General features: G+C 43.4%; 1 protein-coding gene across 3 annotated transcripts in view; it reads right to left on the bottom strand.

Moving 5' to 3' along the window:
• LOC119490712 (receptor-type tyrosine-protein phosphatase gamma-like) overlaps positions 1-20,420 on the bottom strand; it is a 460,745-nt gene that overhangs the window by 43,856 nt on the left and 396,469 nt on the right. Inside the window, exons 10-14 of one of the 3 annotated variants that reach the window (XM_037774207.1) lie at positions 12,309-12,417; positions 11,785-11,834; positions 9,753-10,515; positions 6,742-6,748; positions 83-226 (exon numbers count right to left, since the gene is read on the bottom strand). In XM_037774207.1, coding sequence (XP_037630135.1) covers positions 83-226; positions 6,742-6,748; positions 9,753-10,515; positions 11,785-11,834; positions 12,309-12,417 — 1,073 coding nt within the window. Of the gene's footprint in view, positions 1-82; positions 237-6,741; positions 6,749-9,752; positions 10,528-11,784; positions 11,835-12,308; positions 12,418-20,420 lie in introns of all 3 variants that reach the window. The other 2 variants (XM_037774205.1, XM_037774206.1) reach the window with 2 other exon arrangements.

The raw sequence follows: 20,420 nt of genomic DNA, 5'->3' as shown, positions 1-20,420 counted from the left end.
TCCAGTCATCCATCCCCCTTCCTACCTCTAGACCACCAGCTCAAAAGGCGTTCAGAAGCGGTGTTGTTGTTGTTGTACTCACCTCCAGTAGACGAGCACAGCCAGCAGGAGAACGAGGCAGAGGAAAGTCAGAGCTGAAACCACCACCAAAGGTACCAGCCACTCCCCATGGCCCAGCCCCGCCCCAGACCCGGGCCTGGTCTGGTGGGTCAGGTTGGTCACGGCACTGGGAAGGTCTGGAAGAAAAAGATGGAGAAACTAATGAGGGAAAGAAATGTCCACAGGAAGAATGACTGAGAAGAAGGTGGAAGAGGTGGATGCTACTTAAACAGGAAAATGTAGAAGGAATGACTATCCTAACATATGTGGAAAATGGGATTACAAGACAAATATATGAAAGCCTCTGCCACTTATCTCTTGAAAACCAATTATACTGAAAAGAAAGGAAATCAAAGTGAGAAAGGTTGACACAATTCCTCTTTGTATCACTTTACGCCGCTGATAAAACTGTTTACCTCTGAAATATTTTATTACACAAACTTGGTAGAACTCCTAAAACATGCACAACTGCAAAGGGTAGCTGCACAGTACACATTACTAGGGGGCACACTTAAATGTCAGCATACAAACAAAGCAAAAATAATGTTTAAAGGAAGAGTCTTTAGAGCTGTTGGGAGGTGATTTTCTTTTTTCCACTTTTGACGGAGCTAGGCTAGCAGTGTCCCAATTCCATACTTAATACATTTCAAACCAAGTTTAAAGCCTTTAAATCAGAGTGAATTGCCATTATTTCACTTTTGTTTTGCCATAACCAATCATGTTTTCAGTGGACACAGAAGCGGTGGTAGCGGTAGCCAGGCGTAGCCCTGAGAGGAATAGTGGCTCCAACAAATTCATAGCCCTCATAAAGCTTTGAATTTAAGTTTAAACCTGCAGTAGGCAGAACGTTTTTGGCATTATTGGGCATAGATTCCATAATAACCTCTCAGCATATTGTAATTCAAGTGCTCTGAGAGAAAACTAGACTTCTGCACCTCCTCATGGCTTTGTCTTCAGGGTTTAGAATATCTAGCCCGTGACGGGAGACTTTGGCCAATCACAGGTCATTTCAGAGAGAGTGTTGCTATTGAGCGTTCCTAATGGCTGTGCTCTGGCTGCTGGGCGGTGCTCGGTATTTCCTGAACTTTTTTCAGATTACCTGTCTCATATACTACTGTCAGGATATAGTGACTGTTTTATAAAAATAACTTTTTTATCATATATGCTCCATTTCTACTCACTGCAGTTTGTTTCTATCTGCAATATTGATTATTTTTTCACATTATCATTATAAGTAAACTATTACTGCTAGCTGAATAATTATTGAACATGGTTAAGTCCTCACCGGGAGTAGGGTGGTCCCAAAACACAGGAATGCTGAAGACTTTGGGTTAACTTTGAAGCATAAGTCATTAAAAAAAAAGAGAAGTCAAACCAGGATAAAAAAAACAGCAAAAGCCTCTCAGAGGAATTACAGTATACTGAGAATAGAGGGCTGAAATATGTTGAGATTTAACATTTTATTACCATAAAAACCCGTACAGATATAGGGTACTTGTTAATTCAGTTATTGTACAGGCAGGACAATGGATGCATTAAAAGGGGAACCGCTGGGGACCCACTGGGGAACTACTGGGAGACCACTAGGGAACCACTGGGGAATCACTGGGGAACCACTAGGGAACCACTGGGGGACCACTGGTGAACCACTTTGGAACCACTAGGGGACCACTGGGGGATCCACTGGGGGACCACTGGTGAACCACTGGGGAATCACTGGGTGACCACTGGTGGACCACTGGGGTACCACTGGTGGACCACTGGGGAACCACTGGGGAATCACTGGTGGACCACTGGGGAATCACTGGGGGACCACTGGTGAACCATTGGGGAACCACTAGGGGACCCACTGGGGGACCACTGGGGAATCACTGGGGGACCACTGGGGAACCACTGGTGGACCACTGGGGAATCACTGGGGGACCACTGGGGAACCACTGGTGGACCACCGGGGGGCCACTGGGGGACCCACTGGGGGACCACTGGTGGACCACTGGGGAACCACTGGTGAACCACTGGGGAATCACTGGGGAACCACTAGGGGACCACTGGGGAACCACTGGAGGACCAGTGGGGGACCACTAGGTACCCACTGGGGGACCACTAGGGGACCCACTGGGGAACCACTGGGGGACCACTAGGGAACTGGCGGTTGCTATAGGAGCAGTTACACTTTTACAAGTTGATTGAAGAAACATATTGAGCTAAAAGGTATTTTCTGTAAATACATCAGCCTCATCCTACTGGAGCTTGTTGCCATTTTGTGGCCATTTTTCTGTCGCTATTTTCCCTGGATGCAGCTATACAGTATGTAGGAAGAAGACTTTCTCATTCTTAATCCTGGCTACAAGGCTATGATTGGTCCATTACTCAAACTGATGGAAATAACACCCGGTAAGCACAAAGCCGACCTATTTGAATCACTAAACAAACCATGGAATCAGGCTGTTCAAATGCTCACACTGGAAAACTGAAAAAATGCTGCATACTGTCCGACAATACAATTCAAAAAACAAACAAGGCGCTAACAGCTGGCAAAATATACAAAAAACAAATTGTAGATAGTGTTGGGCCCATGGGCGTATGAAGAGAACTGGATACAGCGTCAGAGGCTCCCGTTCATTCCTATGAGAGTTGCTCAGTGGTGAACGAAACCAAAATGGCTCAACGAAGTTCTCGGATCATGCGGTGATCTTCCTCATTCATTGGGCCCACAGAGCAGGTGCGGATCGCTTTTACTTTAACTCCACCTCCCAGCCCTCGCTCCAGCCTCTAGGTCTGGGTCTCATTCACATGAACGGAGGAAGGGAAATACCTCTGGATTCGGCTATAGTGCATTTTATAACTTTTAGGACCTAATGATTTAAATAAGGGCTATTAGAGTGTTCGTACTGGGGAGTCGATTCGCCTAAAAAAAAATGATCCGCTGAGTTACAGACGTCTCTTTCCCAATGTAAGTCTATGGGAAAAAGTATTTTTGGGCCCAATGGCATCATGTGACGGACACAGAAGCTGTAGTACCGCTGTTTGGCCACTACGAAAATTGCTTCAAAGCCAGCGTTCATGACGTTCTTTCAGGTTTCCTACTATACATTGGTTTAAGTGTCTCAAAGTTTGATCGGCATCTCTTGGACATGTCTTGTTTCATTTCCTGTCCATGCTGCCTCGCAGTAAATAGAGTATACTTTATTAGGATTTGTATATAGCGTAGAATTGGGACACAGCTTATTTGCTAAGCTAGGCTACACATGTCCCGGATCTATACTGTGTCTCTGTACGGGACACAGAGATGAAACACATCAATGTCTCATCCTGGGTAAGACAGACCGCAAACAGGCATATTTCCCAAAACAAAACGTTGTTATTTAACTTCACCTCAGTGAAAAAGTGAAGGTGCTGTACAGCATCAAATGAATATGAATAGATACAGGTCCCAGCTGACGTGCTCCCTGCACTGAGCCCTGCACACTCTGCTCACTCATACTGCATCAAAACAACACACAGCTTTGAGTCAAATTTGAGTCATTTGTAAAAATCCAATTTGCTTTTAGGTCCCTTAATCTCCGTCGCAACCATCGGCACCACCTACCCACTTCGGCGTCTGCAGCCGTGACGTTGCTGGAGCTGACGCCGGCCCCCATGGCCTTCAATCTGCAGCTTTGCCGTGAGCCGAGCACTACATCAGACTGGGCTTCCTGCACTGCACCACAGCTGGCGTGCATCGGCACTAACTCTGTATCTTCTGCCTTACGTCCACACGCACGCACACACGTGCACGGTGCTCACAAAGAAACCCAGAGATGCTGCCTACATCCTCTGTTCCCTTCTCTTTCCCTTCTGCTTTTCTCTGTTACGATTACGGCGCTCGGCCAAAAATAAATAAATAAATAAATAAACCCTGGCCAGCAGCACGCAAACACACACACGCACGCACGCACGCACGCACGCACGCACGCACGCACGCACACACACACACACACACACACACACACAGCCAGTCAGTAATGTGCAGTGAGATACATACTGTACAGGCACTATCACCCCCAACACACTCCACACACACACACACACACACACACACACACACGCACACCCGCACACATGGAACTATAAAAGAGTCTCTTTCCTCCCCTGCAGCTGAGTCTAGCCTGCAAGCCTCCTCTCACCATGTCTGAAAGTAGGCCAGCACTCAGATGAGAGCGTGAAGAGAGAGAGGGACAGAGAGGGAGACAGAGAGAGAGGGGGAGAGAGAGGGAGAGAGGCAGAGAGATAGAGAGAGACAGCAAGAGAGAGAGAGAGAGAGAGAGAGAGAGGGAGAGAGAGAGGGGGAGAGAGGCAGAGAGAGAGAGACTTTAAAATTAATTTTATTGAACAATTACGGATCCCTTAAACCAAAACAAACAAACTTAGGTCTACATAAATAAATAAAAGAAAAAGAAAACAATCACAAAATAACCATAAAACAATCATTTCACAAATCAAAATTAAACCAACAGCTCTCCGTCACCCCCAACAGAGCACAGAATCCCATCCACCACCCAGACCGCTCTGAAAGTACCCAGGTTATTCACCGTCTGATAGTCCGCATGTTCAACCTTCAGACGAGCCACTACCAACCCCTTCAGGACCTGAACACCATCTGTACATCCAACACCTCCAACCAAAGATATCCAGGTAGCGAGCTTAGCCACCGCAAACATGAAATTATAAAGAGTACCTTTTCCTCACCAGGTATTTAGGACCATATGAAAAATAAGTCTAGAGAAAATTGCCTCGCGTATTATCCTCCATTGGAGGTCAGCTGACCGCTTTTCAACAGGCAGCTTATATACAAGGACCTCAAACTGCCTTTCAGGGACTTATATCGGCCGAAAACCTCAGTCCACTTCGACGCTTTCACCCCCACCAAGGACCTTAGATGACACACTTTCCCGCAGAGCTGATAGGCTGCCTTCTTCTCCAAATCCTCAAATTTTCCAAGCTTTGGAATCACAAACGTTAGCAGCTTATCCTCCTCCTCCTCCTCCTGCCACTCTCCCACAGTAGGACCAACAGTTAGAGAACTGTATGGACATTGACATCATCCCACTGTCCCAAAACGGTTACGGTTTCCAGCAATAGACTCTCATGACTCCTTGCAAGGATGCAAGGACCTCCTTCACCAGTCCGTCCAGAATCCTGGATGACCTAATGTTCGTCTTCTGTGCCAACGCATCAAGAGATCCCATGGCGTTCTGCAACAAATGTCCAACTTTAACACATCCAGCTTTGAGCAGGGCAAGACGCAAACTGATGGATGACAGTAACTGTGATTCTATGAAACTATTGTGCAGTAAAAGGTTTTCCAAACCCTGAAAAGCCTCCAGGACTGAGCTGTAAAAAGATGACTAGATCCACCTCCTCTAGTCCGACCAAGAACAGCTGTTTGCTCTACCCCAGACGGCTCACTCTCCGAAGAAGCTGCTCCGCAGTCTCTTGCCACCTCAGACCACATTGGTAAAGGAGCCTCTTGGCAGCTTGTAGTCTGAAGGACATTATTTTTGACTGAATATCTACCAGACCTTGCCCTCCTTCTTCCACTGGCAGATACAGTGCTTCTGCTCAGATCCGTTGCTGTCCCATCCAGAAAAAATCCACAAGGAGTTTTTTGGATATCAGCAACCAGGCTCCTTGGTGGGGATAATACTTTAAAGTTATGCCACAGCATCGAAGCAACTAAGTTGTGCACAACCAAAACTCGTCCCCTATGTGACAGCCGAGGCAGCCATTGCTATTTAGACAACCTTATACACACACCTTCACAACTAAACCCTCCCAGTTCTGTTGTTCAAAAACCTGGTTTCCTAAATAAACTCCTAAAACTGTCAACCCATCACCTTTCCATACCTCCATAGGAAGAGGAATGTGTACCATGCAACCTATCCACTTTAAACTCTGTGCAACGTCATACTTTTCCTCACAGAAGTGGCCCCATTTGCTAAGCCTATACTTCTTCTCAGGAGTCAGGGACTTTGCATCTACAAACTTAGTAGTGTGACTCACAGATTTAAGAAACCTCTTAGGATCTGGGAGAAAGCGTGCAAGTGGCACATTTTTCTTAGTCTTTGTTTCATTAACGAAGTGGTTTAGCTCCTTCACTGAGTACAATTCTGAGAGAGAGAGAGAGAGAGAGAGAGAGATACAGAGACAGAGACAGAGAGGGGCAGAGAGAGAAAGACAGAGAGAGGCAGAGAGAGAGAGACAGAAGAGACAGAGAGATGGAGAGGCTGAGGGCAGAGGAAAAGAGGAGAAGAACTAACGGAGAGAGTGAAGAAAACAAAATGAAAAGTACGACAAATTTGGATTGATTCGCAGAGAGAGAGAGAGAGAGGGGAAGATGCAGGAGAGCCAGGAGGACAGACAGAGCAAGAAAGGACAGGAGTGAGGACATTTGGGGATAAACAGAAGAGAAGTTTGGCTTCATTTAGCAGATTTTTCCGATTGTAGGGTCCTACTGTGTGTCTTCTGTCTTGACTTTCCACTATCCACACCACAATGTCTGCAATGCTGCTGAGGTGAAATATTAATGCCAATGTTTTCATGTCATGAGAATTTGAATGTTTCTAGTTAAAGTGGAACTATTGTTGACTACTTTGTCGTCACGTTGCATCTATAAACAGATCATAGTACTTTGTATGTAAAATCTCAATCTACAAAGTAACTAGTACTCCAGTCTGATGGATGTAAAGCAAAGAACTAACTACTAACCGTCTGTTGTTACAACCTGTGCTACATCCTAACTCAGCACATGCAGTCACTGATGTTGAATCAGGATATCTCAAGCCTTGGGCCTGGAATGTCTGAGACCCCTGTTCAATGTTCTTCAATGTTCAATATTAAAGGTGTCAGAAAGTCAACACAGGATACTCAAATGAATCTCTTGAGGCTGTCCAAGTATGGTGCAAAAAGCAGAGTTTTTATTGTGTTCAATATCAGCAGACAAAAACACAACCAAAACCCGAGCCGTTCCAGACGCGACTAACCGCGGGCTTTACATCATAGCCTTATATACTGGACCAAAGGACTTGTCCCTCCTTTTACTATAATTTTCTTAGTCGTCTTCAATTCTATTGGTGTCTGTCAACATAACACACTAATCAGCAGATACCATACTACGATGCTCTAGGTGCTTTCCGACATCTATTATTTCAGAGATAGATGCCACCTGGTGGTACAGCTGCATGATTAGTCCGTGCCAAATACATTACGTATTCCTTGCTATGTTCGCCCGTTCGGTTGAAGGCCAGTGCAAGTATTACATCACACAGCTGCGAGTTGAGTTGAGTTGAAGGTCATTGTAATGCATGGTTATCTCTGGGGTCTTATACATAAAATACAGTAGTACTATGATTGTATGCTGTTTCAGTAGTAAACACAGGGTTATAGGATTAATACTTTTATCATTGTTTATCACATTTTTATATATTCAAAAAGGGATTACTTCTACACTGACACTCCTCAAGCTACGGCTGAGTGCTTTGGAGTTTGGACTGAGTTCAGCGTATCCACTCAGAATTGTCTAAATCTTGAAACAAGTGCACCATAAAAGTAGATTAACATGACATGGCCTATATATCATAATTATACGTGTCATTAGTCTATATGTAGGTATATTACTCACACTCAGATAGACTTCCAAAGAACAGATGCTAGGAGATTAGTTCTCTGCCTTAAACTGGGATTCATAGTTGTTTTTAGCTGATAGGCTGAATATTGAGAGTACTGAGAGCATGCCCTCATCATAAAAACACCACCCACAACAGAGGTTCTAAGCTCAATGTATACAGCTACTACTTTGACAAAGTTGTGCAAAAACTTTTAAGCTTTATACCCCTCAGTCCGTCCAGCTCAAACGGAATAAAATTTGCCAAATGTGCTTTGACAAAGATTGAGAAAGGCATTTTCCGGGGAATATCAGAAGATTGCTTTTGTTCATAATAATGTCCGGTCTTGGGCTCGGACTGTGTTTCAAAGCATTTGAAATTGAATTGATGTCCCATGGTATTTGCTTGGCTAATGCAGTGCCGAAAGTGTTGGCTGGAGGGGTAGGAGAAAGGGGAGCAGGGAGAGGAAAAGCATTAGGAACTCTGTTAACACTTTACTTTGCTCTACATCACTGCAATTCATCATCACTTACTCCACTAAAGGCCTTTATAGGAGAGCTCTGCATACAGCACATTCAACTCTCCGTTAGCCGACTCCATCACGTTCATACTCCTGATTCAACTGTTTCCACGACAACTCTAATGAAGATGAAGAGCTGTTTGTCTGAATTTGATGGAATTGTCCGTCATGGTCATTTCACTTTACAGTGAGCTGGGGCTGGAAGGGACCGATCACATTTACTCTTGTTACTGTAACAAAGTCAGTTTGTGTGGACTTGCACTTGGACTCTGTATTTCTAAAAATAGGTAAGTTAATTGTGCGAATGCTGATTCAGCGTTCCTAGTATTGTTCTTCTAAGGTTTCTTCAACTTATTCTATTTCTTCCGTACGTTTTTTGGACTACTTCTGCATACTTTGAGCTACAGAAACTGTTCAACTATCAAAATATGCAACTCTTTAAAGACATTAGTGCTATATCTTTTCTTGTTTCTACTATTTATACATTTTAAAATATTAAGCTTTTTTTCACATTTTATTTTTACAATGTAACTCAATGGAGACAATCTTCAAATCCTCTCAAACACGCTCCTATTTGAAATGCTACTGCTTCCGCATACTTTCAGCTACAGACACCATTTAAACTTTGAACGGGTTACAAGACTTTGAACTATTAAGGTATGATTCAGCTTTTTGATATCTCTTACAGTTGTTGAATTATCACAGTTTAAGTTTTATGCTGTTTTCAGACTTTTTCTGAGTTTATAATGGGTGTGTATCCACCTTATTCCTAGCCCCCATGATGCCTTGCGTGAATTATGGGCGTAACTTCCGGCGCGTTGTGTCACTGAATCGTTTTCCATGGTAACACTACGCTAATCTGCTCTCCTAGAGCGATTGTATTAATAAATCTAGTAAAACATGTGTGAACACCACCTATTACAGCTCAAACGGGATAATGTGATCATAGCTCAGCCTTCTACTATGGAGGGATGGGAGGACGACCTGAAGAAGTGGCCTCAGATAACCTATACTAGTGTATTTAGCTACGTTATTGACTCCGTTGTTACAGACGGTGAGGCGATGAACAATCTGAAAAGCTCTGAGGCAGACTACTACTTCCACAGTAACAAAATTTTCTTTTTTTCTACACAGATAACCGTATTTTAACTATTTTTAGTCGAATGCTGCCCTGCACTCCGTGCCATAAACCACCTTTTGGAGAGACAAGTACTTATGAGGACATTCTGAATGCTCAGTGTGGACCTTGTCCAGTTATTTAATTTCATGGTCATGTAAGATGATATTTGGGATCTATCAAACAGAATGAAGATAAAAAAACATTGTTTATGTCACTGCAGCCGGTGTCACCAAAGTAGTTGGAACATCTTTGACAAGTGATTAAGTACAAGAAAGGGGAAGTAGATTGTTGTGTAGTTGTGCACCATATTCCACCACAGATGATGAAAGCTAATAGTTTACCTGAAGCTGTGGGACATGAGTTGACTCACCAGTGTGGATGGAGAAAGGCCAGGGCTGCTTGTCCCTCCCTGAGCTGGGTCTGAGTGTCGCTGCCGGGTCCTTGGGAGCAGCGAGTTCTGTCGTTTCATCGGCTGCCTCTGTGGTGCTTGTGGAGCTGGACTCAAGTGGATTGTGGGTAAATCCCTCCAGATGGTCTTCTACAGGTGCCGTGCTAGTTGGATCTGGTTCTTTCTCCTTTGCAGTAGAATCCGGTGTCTCGCCGGGCGTCTCTTTCACCGCCGTCCTGCCTTCCTTCCTCCCTCCCTCGCCCGCACCTCCTGATCCCTTCCTCTCCTTCCTCTCCTCTTTCTCTTCTTCTTCCTCCTCTTCATCCTTATCCTCTCCTTCCCTCTCTCCATCCTCTCCTTGACCCGTGCCGTTCTCTTTATCCTCACCCCCAGCTTCACTGTTATCCTTGGCTGCGGCCGTCGTGGCGGCAGAAGCGGAAGCGGTGGCGTCTTTGGCGGGCCCGGTGGGTTCAGAGGCGTGGCGTGCGGAGGTGGGATTACGGGTTGGTGCTCTGCTCGGCCAAACGGAGCTGGGGAAGGAGGAGATAACACCGCCGCTGAAGCCCAGGCCGGCTAGTAATGTACTGGTCACCACGGACGCCACGGTTGCCTGACTACCGCTGGAGGACGGGCCGATTCCTGTCGCCATAGAGACGAAGGAGAAGGGGATGCCTGAGGAGGTCCAAGTAGAGGAGCCAGAGGAGATGGGAGCCATGTCGGCTGAGGAGGCCGGAGACACCGTCGGCTGGGAATAAAACTATTTACTGATTAGAATTTGAGATCATTTTGTTGTTTTCCTTCCTCAGTCAACTCTGACATTACTGACTCAGGAGTTTAACCTCATAAAGCTGCAGTTGGTAACTTTTTACCTCTGCCTCCTTCTAGTGCTCCTTATGGCGTTTGCATGATTCCACGGTTCCCGAAGGAACAACCAATCAGAGCCGAGCTGTCTCTAACACAGCTGTCAATCACTGCTGGTGACTTCTGATTAGACATGTATCAAATATGAATCCAGATTCTGTTACTGTAATGTCTGTTCTTCAGCTCAGATGTTTTCAGAAACATATTTTAGATGTAAAATGAGAAAGTTTGGTTTAGCCTCGACTGATCTCAACATTTTACAGATAAACAGTACATTAAAAGAGTGTCTGAAAACATTTGAGGGGAGAAATAGTCTTGATTTTTTCCCAGATTATCTGTCTCTTGTACTACTGTCAGCATACAGTATAGTGACAGTTAAAGCAAATATGATAAAAAGTTATCTTTATAAAAGTTACCATCTGCACCCCTTTAAAGCTCCCATATCGTGCTCATTTTCAGGTTCATACTTGTGTTTCTACTAGAACATGTTTACATGCTGTAATGTTAAAAAAAAACTTTATTTTTCCTCATACTGTCTGCCTGAATATACCTGTATTTACCCTCATGTCTGAAACGCTCCGTTTTAGTGCATTTCAACGGAATTGCAATGGAATTACGTTGCTAGGCAACATTTTGGGTCCATGTTTACTTCCTGTCAGTTGATGTCATTCACATACACTGCAACCAGGAATAAACTGGGACACATTTAGAATGTTTACATTTAAAACAGTGTAATGGTCTAAATATTGGATATTTGTGACATCACAAATGGACAGAAATCCTAACGGCTTGTTTCAAACGCACAATTTCTGAATACGGGCTGTGTGTTTTTCTCAGTATATTGAGCACTTCGATACTTTCACAGTATTTATAAAGCACTTAAACCTACTTTATACTATAAAAGACATGAGAATCTTACTTTTTACAATATGGGACCTTTAAGGGGTTAAACTCCTTAGTCAACATGTCAAGGTAGACTGAGGAGGAAAATAAAATCGTGTAACATGTGAACCACTGCTTTGTATTATTGACTGTAATTCCCTTTGAGACCTTCCCGTCCACACAGAGAAGAAGGATGCTAATATAGACACTGCTCTCTGCTGGATACAATGTGAAAAGACAACAGTTAGTGATTCACCTCTGCTTCCCTTACCATTCCAGTTTTCACGATCCGCGTCCCCTCAAAGATCCTGGTGGTGTTTGCTGAAACGCAGGAAAGAAAATAAATATCAGGATATTCCATAGTTAAACACAGGAGAGACAACCAGCGAGCACATTAATCACAACATGACATAATGGAAATGCAAAAGGCGCTGAATACTTAATGGGGCAGCCAATAAACCGAATGCATTTAGATGAAATGAATTCATCTCACTGTTAGTTTACCTCTTTCCTTTCCCTCTGTTATTTTTTCCTTTAGCCTGCAGCTGTTGATATGAGCTCACATAAATAACCCCGAATATGAAATATTTTGTGATATTACGATCAAAGGAATCCTAACTGTCTGAAAATATTGTTTGCACAAATGTAAGATGATAATGCGCAGCATGTTGAGAGAGGGCTATGTGCATGAGAGAGATACATCCTGATACTCAAACTGACTGTTATGTTGACATTACTGCTAAATGGTGTGTGTGTGTGCGTGTGTGTGTGTGTGTGTGTGTGTGTGTGTGTTACCTCTGAAGAGCATGCTCTGGCTGAAGTCACTGCGCATGTCATTCGTGCAGATGCTCTGGACTCTAAACAGGTACAGCACATCGTGGGAGACGGGAGTGATGACGGCCTCCTGGACAACACACACACAAACACAATCAGTAAGGTCCACCAGGAGTTTGTGTCATGAATCAGGTTAATTCAGTTACGGGGAGTTAATATCAAAAGGGGGGATTGCATAGATTAAGACATGGTTGAGTCATTCTTAGGGATGTTTTTGGATCGAGGGAACAAACATCCCTTGATCACAAACCTTAAAACCAACATCTACCTACAAAGGGACTGTTTGTAACTTCTTACACGTATAAATCATTGCCGGTCGGTGTCCCATGGCTACGCTGTTCAGACTCAGACTCCAACACAAACTACACGGAAGCACCAAAACCAAAAAAGTTCTATCTAGTGAAGCCCATCTTGCAAAACAGTGTCAACTCTTCCTGCTCCGGCCCCCAAACCGCAGCCAGAAGACACAGGAGGAGACCGTAGCTTTGGTCTCCAGGGCCGTAGTCTCTGCTCCTCTGCCTGCTCGCCTTCACTCACACATCGCTCGTTCTCACTCGCTCCACCTCTCACGTGCATGCGCACACACTACAGACTGCAGAAGAGTGGGTCTAGCTCTGAGAATATCTAGTGAATGTACAGTGGAAGTTTTTGCAGAAATAAATGCTGCAGCTCCTCCAGACCAACAGAGGTTTCCCATGCCTTGTTTCCTGCTGCTGAGTGAATAGACGGGGCTCCGGAGCGAGTAACGTTATCGTCTCCGACCAAAACGCCGATGTCTCCCCTGTTCCCTCTGGCCGCGGTCGGGAGTCTGAAGCAGGAAAAGCCAACACTAGGATCAGCATTGGTTCATGGAGAGACCTTCGTCTGGTCAGAACATAACATTATTGCCAAGCAGCTGAAATATAGAGTGATATTGTGGTTTTAGCTGACGTGTGTCGCCACACTAGTTTTGACCGATGCTCGTTCATGTCTATTTAGAATGAGCACATTTTTTGTATGAGAAGCAGTTAGTCGAGGAAGATGGCCGCCCACCTAGAGCCGGGTTCTGCCCAAGGTTTCTAACTGCTAAAGGGGAGGTTTTCATTTCCACTGTCGCATAACAATGCATGCTCATGATGGGGGATCTCCTGTTGGGTCTCTAAATTATAGAGTACGGTCTATAGACCTGCTCTATATGAGAAGCGTCTCGAGATAACTTCTGTTATGATTTGATGCTATATAAAAATAAATTGAATTGTATTTTGAGCAATGCTTTGCAGTTAATTTTAGCTTTCAGCATTTAAACGCATTTTCTGCAGGAACTGCATCTTCTCGTTAGAACTGCACTTTTATTGTATGGTTACTGTATTGTTATTAAGCCAGCATGTTTTGTTTTGAGTGTTACGTGATTATATGTTTTGCTGTTGAGCGCACCAAAACAAATTCCTAATCAAGTGTGGTTGATGTGGCAATAAATTATTGAATCATGAATCTTGAATATACCCCCCCCCCCCCACCCATCTAGAGTACTACCTTTTGCACCATATTTTTAATTCATGCATCAACTTTTAAATGTCCTTCAAAGTGGTGTCCCATTTTCCCGCTTCAGTTATTAATCAAAAATGTATGCACAACACAAATTAAAAAATTAAAAATCAAAATGTAAGAGTGAAAAAAAATCAACAACACAAAGAGTCCAGAACAAGAGAAAGAAAACATGTTGGGAGCAGCCTGGAGACCCGATCTGACTGCAGTGTTACAGCGTGGTGGTATGCAGGTGAGCCGGTGTAGTCTGGTGTTCTCCTAATGAAGCTACAGCGAAGGTCAACCAGGAGGCCATCTCATCCCCATACACCCCATTATTTCTCTACAACGGACCTTTAATACAGTCAGTTCACTTCACATTCATACTGTGGCTATCCCAAACCAGACAATGTGCCTCTCTTTCTGCGGTTCATCCCGAACATTTCATCCAAGCTGTGTCTTTCCTTATTTCCCCATGGTCACTCCACACTCCGCATCATTATCTCCCTGTCAAATACACAAGATAATATGAGCTGAAAGGTCCACATTTTGCTTTCACCCATGTCTTCCTCAGCAGACGGAAAAATCCCTAACGTGTGTCTTCAGCCATGTGAAAACAGGGTGGTTGTATATGTGAGAGATGGTGACCCCTATGTCTCTGTTGAAAGCTCAGAAAGCTAGAATGTAGACCTTTGAGCGAAGAATCATTTTCTCATATAATATTCACTGTGGAGGCAATTTCTGTGAAGAAGGACTCGAAAACCGAGAGAGCGTCTTTTTAAGGTTTAATAAACACTTGCAATTGGGCAAACAAACATCAACATAAATGTTCAGGGCTGAGAGCCCTGAGTCTCTTCGTTTCGCGACATTTATACCCTTGCGTGCATGCTCACAGTCGTATATCTCACATTGTCTGTCTGACTGACACTTCTGTCCATTTAGGGTTTCTTGTCATCAAATAGGCGCCACAAATTTGTTGACTAGGTATGCGACACCGAAACAGAAATAGGCTTCAAGGGCCATGAGTGTCACCTGTCAGGACCTTAGAAATGTGCTGCATGTATGCATTTTTCCAACACATTCACAAAGGTCAAGAACCAATTGCCCTTTATGAATGCACCAGCATCATATTAACACCACAAGTACCCCCCCCCCCCCCCCCCCCCCCCCCCCCCCCCCCCCCCATCCCCATTAACAGCACTATCAAACAGGATCTCAACTGGCTTAGCATGGGGGTCACGGCCTGTCCTCCTCAAGCCCATCAGCTCACTCCATCATTTTGTAAAAAAACCCTCCGTCAAGCTTTCCAAACCAGTTAATAGAAAGAAGTCACGCTGCTTTGGATCAGCAGAATGATAAATTCATCACGCACATTGCAGTCTATCATCTCTATCACATAAGGGGATGAAGATGTATTTTAAAACCAGTAAGAGATGAATTCCAGTAAGTTTTGTTTTAATGGTGTATTAGACCGTCACACATTATTCCTCCTACTGCTTCATTCTCTTTTTTGACAAATGTATTATATTACTAAAGTCTTGTTTTAATCAAGTCTGACAAATTCATCAGCCAGCCTTTTCACAAGCTGTTTTTATCACCGCATATAATCAGAATCACACTGAGTTACAAAGTGCTAAGATACAGCAGGGCCACTGGAAAATATCCTACTCTTCTGTTTTATGGTTTCAAGAGGTTAAATCAGTTCAGTCAGTCAGGGGGAGATACTTAAAGGTCCCATATCGTGCTCGTTTTCAGGATCATACTTGTCTTTTGGGTTTCTACTAGAACATGTTTACATGCAGTAATGTTAAAAAAACCCTGTATTTTCTTCATACTGTCGGCCTGAATATGCCTGTATTTACCCTCTGTCTTATACGCTCTGTTTTAGCGCATTTCGACGGAATTGCGACAAAATTGCAAAAGAATTGCTTTGCTAGGCAACAGCTTGGGTTTACGTTTAAATCTGCGTAAAGGGTCTAAATATTGTATATTTGTGACATCACAAATGGACAGAAATCCTGACAGCTTGTTTCAAATGCAGAGTTTCTGAATACGGGCTGTGTGTATTTCCCTGTGGATTAAGTGTTTCAATACTTGCACAGTATTTATATAGGACTTAAGCCTGCTTTATAATAAAAAAACATGAAAATCTCACTTTTTTATAATATGGGACCTGTAAGCAACACTATGCCCTGTATGTCAGCTACAGCATCTTATTATATCACCCTCTAAACTTTGTATTTCTCAATGGGATAATAAATACTATTTTTAACAATCAACAAATCATTATCAAACTCAGAGTTTGACCATAGTGTAAACTAATGAAACCATGTTTAACCTCTAATGCTAATGTTTTAGTCTATTTAATTTTCAACAAATGAAGGAAACATTTTTAATAATCCTGTTCATTCCTTCCTGTTAACTTCCTCCTCCATGTAGAAAATATACACAAAGGAAATAATGTTTCATTAAAGCTGCACTAATCAATATTATTGATGTGAACAATGGGTCAAATTGAGTGTAATGAGAGTGAAAGGGGGCTTGCAGTGACATGCCTCCAGAGAATCAACACCAACTTTATAGTTCCCCTCAGCTCCCCTCAGCATTTTATCATCTTTTAGCTTATTGTTTTGGTTTTATGGCCCACAACATACTAGCAGCAGCGGGCAGCAGTTTTTTAAACGAAAAAGCCCTGATAAAGCCGCTGTACTAGTGTGCTCTTATGGACCAAACAGCAGACACACACAATTAGAGACTAGCTGGTGAACATAGACCTGGATATTTTCTCAGGAGGAGGTAGAGACCAAAACAGAGCTAAAGGGAGAGTGAATATAGGACTTACACTCATCAGGTGGCCAGAAATACAACCCCAAGTAAATGCAAATGTTGCTCTGTGTCTGCTGGATGTGTAATACTAATATTGTTTGCTAACATATTCACCAAATCAACTTTATAAGGGCAAAAAACATGTGCGATTTCCAGCTTGTTGTGGAGTTCTACTCCCAAATGTTACAGTAACAGTAACAGCAACAGCAACAACGACGACGACAACAGCAACAGTAACAGTAACAGCAACGTCAACGCAAGCGACAACAGCGACGACGACTACGAAGACAACAGTAACAGTAACAGCAACGACAAAGACAGTGACAACGATGACGACGAAAACAACAGCAACAGTAACAGCAACGACAACGCCAGCGACAACGACGACAAAGGCAACAGTAACAGTAACAGCAATGACAACGACGACAACAGCAACAGTAACAGCAACGACAACGACAACAACAACGACAACAACGACGACGACAACAACGAGGATGACAACAACGACGACAGCAACAGTAACAGTAACAGCATGGACAACGACGACAGCGACAACAGCAACGACAACGACAACAGCAACAGCAACAACAACAGCAACAACAGCAATAAACCATCACAATAATTTGAGACATACCAAAACACTACTACTCATATAGTAGCCACTTTAAACATTGTGCCTTTACCAGAAACTGTATGCTGTGTAACATCCTTATGTTAATACATTCTTGTTGTCTGGTTTAATTTTGAAATACTGAACCCTCCTGTCGTTTCAATTCCTGCCTCTGTGTGTTTTTCCCGTCCCCGCTAATTATACTCACCTGCGCCCATTCACTTACCATTACCATTTACCGATCTCATCGTTTATATATCCCTGGCCTCAACAATGTCACCGTTAAGAACAGGTACCTTCTACCACTCATTTCCTCAGCCTTTGAACTGCTGCATTGACTTACCATTTTTTTTTCTAAACTAAATCTCTGCAATGTCTACCATCTATTTAGTAACAGGCAGAGGAATGAGTGGACGAATGCCTTTAAGACCCCTAGTGGCCATTATGAGTATTTAGTGATGCCGTTTGGTCTTACTAACGCCCCAGCTGTTTTTCAGGCCTTAGTGAACGATGTTTTTGTTTACCTGGATGACATCCTAATTTTTTCTATGAATGAGCAGGAGCATGTGGGGCACGTCCGAGAAGTTCTCCAGTGGCTGCAGCGGTTCATGGTGTTGAGATGCTGCATACACTCACTGCACCCAGCTTATTATCTATTTCAACATGTGTTGAAATACACTCAACAAAATACACTCACTTGCCTCCTGCAGGCTATGTTAGAGACGAGCCTCTTCCCTTCTCCTACAGACCCTCTTTTCTACCCCAAGTGGTATGGGCCATAAAATAGTCCAGTCCAGAGTGTTTCATTACATGGGGATTCTCTATTGATTGTGACAAGGGGGACGTGTGTGGGATTTGGGGGTCCTAAAGCCATGTAAGTCCCTGTTGTGACCTAGATAGAGGCATCAAGGGAGAATATGGGGAATAAGAGCAGAATCAAAGGACTGACAGAAAGAGGGAAGAGAAAATAGAGTGTGGGAAGGGAAGGGGGGGCGTTCGGGGGGAGAAGGCAAAGGGGAGGAGAAGCAGGAAGTGTGTGGGAGATTGAAGTAGATCTCCGAGGGAGGGATAGTCTCTTGAGTTAATGATGGAGGATAAAACACTTCCCACCTCTCTCCCTCCATCTCTCATCGTGGCACAATCCCGGCCGTGAGAGGCGATGCTGCTTCCACAGCCAGGGGGCACTCTCATCCCTTCTCTTTTGCAGCTGCTCCTGTTTTCCCACAGAGCCACTGGCCCAAGGTCATGCATTTTGCACAGGCTGGAAGCCCTGCATCCCCTCCAGCTTAGCATTAGTATTCTGCTAGCCGATCGGCAGACCACAATGTAAGGGAATGAAAGCTCCTGTCTGCTCCACAGCTTTCTCTCATAGCTCATTTTGGCTCCTGATGAGACCATTTGGAATAGAGCTGATGGAGGATGTAGCTTAGTTTAGATGTGTGTGTGTGTGTGTGTGTGTGTGTGTGTGTGTGTGTGTGTGTGTGTGTGTGAGCAAAAAGCTTTTGTCCCCTGACAAAATGAATAATTATTTCATTAAAACCTCTGCTGACATATTTTCTCATAATAAGTTTTTATTTTGCCGGAGCTGTGTGTTTGTGCCTTTTGTTAAACAAAAATGACTCATGTTTTTAATGATGCAATCAGTGCTGATTTTTTTGTACGTGTCTAAACAGTTTGGTTCCAAAACAAGTTATTAGATTTGCAAGGACCTCGCAGTCATATTTTTTGATGATGTAAAATCCTCTGTATCTCTGAAATAACACACACACGCACACACACACACGCACACACTTCCTCCCTGTGCAACCGCGTTTGACTTTTAGTCCGAAAACTTCTTGTCATTATTTACTATAAATTGGACTGTGTCTCTCTTCAAAGCGGTTTCACTGTCTAATTAGAAAATCAATGTGGACAGTTGGACAGTGATGTCTGTTCACGAGGGAATACACTGATGATTAAAATATGTTGTATTACACTGATGAAGTTAAATCAGAGTTCATTAATCAAGTTAACCAAATAACATATGGCTGAGGGCCGGGGTGGGGAGGTGGGGGCTGGTAATGTGTCAGCAGGGAGGGGTTGAAGAAGGAAGAAGGGCAAGAAGGAGGCATGAAAACCAAAAGGTAAGGAGGAGAAGGGAGTAAATGAGAGAAGACAGGACGAAAGAAAAGAAAAAAGGGGGACAAAGCAAAAGAGGACAAAAGGGTGAAAATGAAAATAGTAAATTGCAGCTTCAGTTTGAAATATGGAGCAGTTAGTTATGTGAGTGGGTGTGTAGTTGGTGCTCAGGGAAATCATCTGATTACTGGTTGCTGATCACATGATGCTTGGCTGATCTGGAATCTGGACTTTTGATGTGACCCATTTGGGTTTTTAAAGACCTGTACTTTTATATGAAAGCACCCAGATTAGGAGGCACTACGCTGTTTGTACTTTTAAGCCCCAAAAATCATAATATATCATCATTAATGCAAAATCATAAGCAAGGGGTTGTATCAGACACAGGTCTTTCTACTCTTGTTCTGTGCGGATATGTTTTCCAAATGAATTCCAAGAGAAAATTAAATTTCCGCATCAGCCAAATTGAGTGGGTATCTTTGTCTTTGGCAGTCCATGTTTTGTCCCAGCAACAAACCTACATGAGACCACAAGTAGGTACAGTATGTATCCCTCCACCGTGGCTCAGCAAGAACGGCTGCCCAGAAACAACAGAATGAGGGGATGTTGTAATAAAACACAGATTTTTGGAAGATACACATTTGAAGTGTCAAACTCAGACTGCTGAAACCTCATCACCATCTACTAAACCTCAGAATGCATGTAGCTGCTCTACAAAGGTATCTCCATGAGAGGAGGAGTGATTACATATAGCTATAGGGTTGGTCAACACATACTGTGAGACTATGGATCTGTTAACCACCAGAGATTTAGACATATTATTAGACAATAGTGATCAATGTTTCAAATCGATGAGTCACTGTTTTATGGTCTGAATTAGCCAAAAACATTCTCCTGTATGGTATCTCTTAACAGTGTCTCAATTCATTTGACAGAAAACATACTACATCATCATAAATATGGGTATTGCAATTAGAGCTGGGCGATACGGCCAAAAAATAATATCACAATATTTT

This window comes from Sebastes umbrosus, chromosome 1, assembly GCF_015220745.1.
Source record: "Sebastes umbrosus isolate fSebUmb1 chromosome 1, fSebUmb1.pri, whole genome shotgun sequence".
Classification (NCBI taxonomy): domain Eukaryota; kingdom Metazoa; phylum Chordata; class Actinopteri; order Perciformes; family Sebastidae; genus Sebastes; species Sebastes umbrosus.
This window is presented reverse-complemented; position numbering and strand designations above follow the sequence as displayed.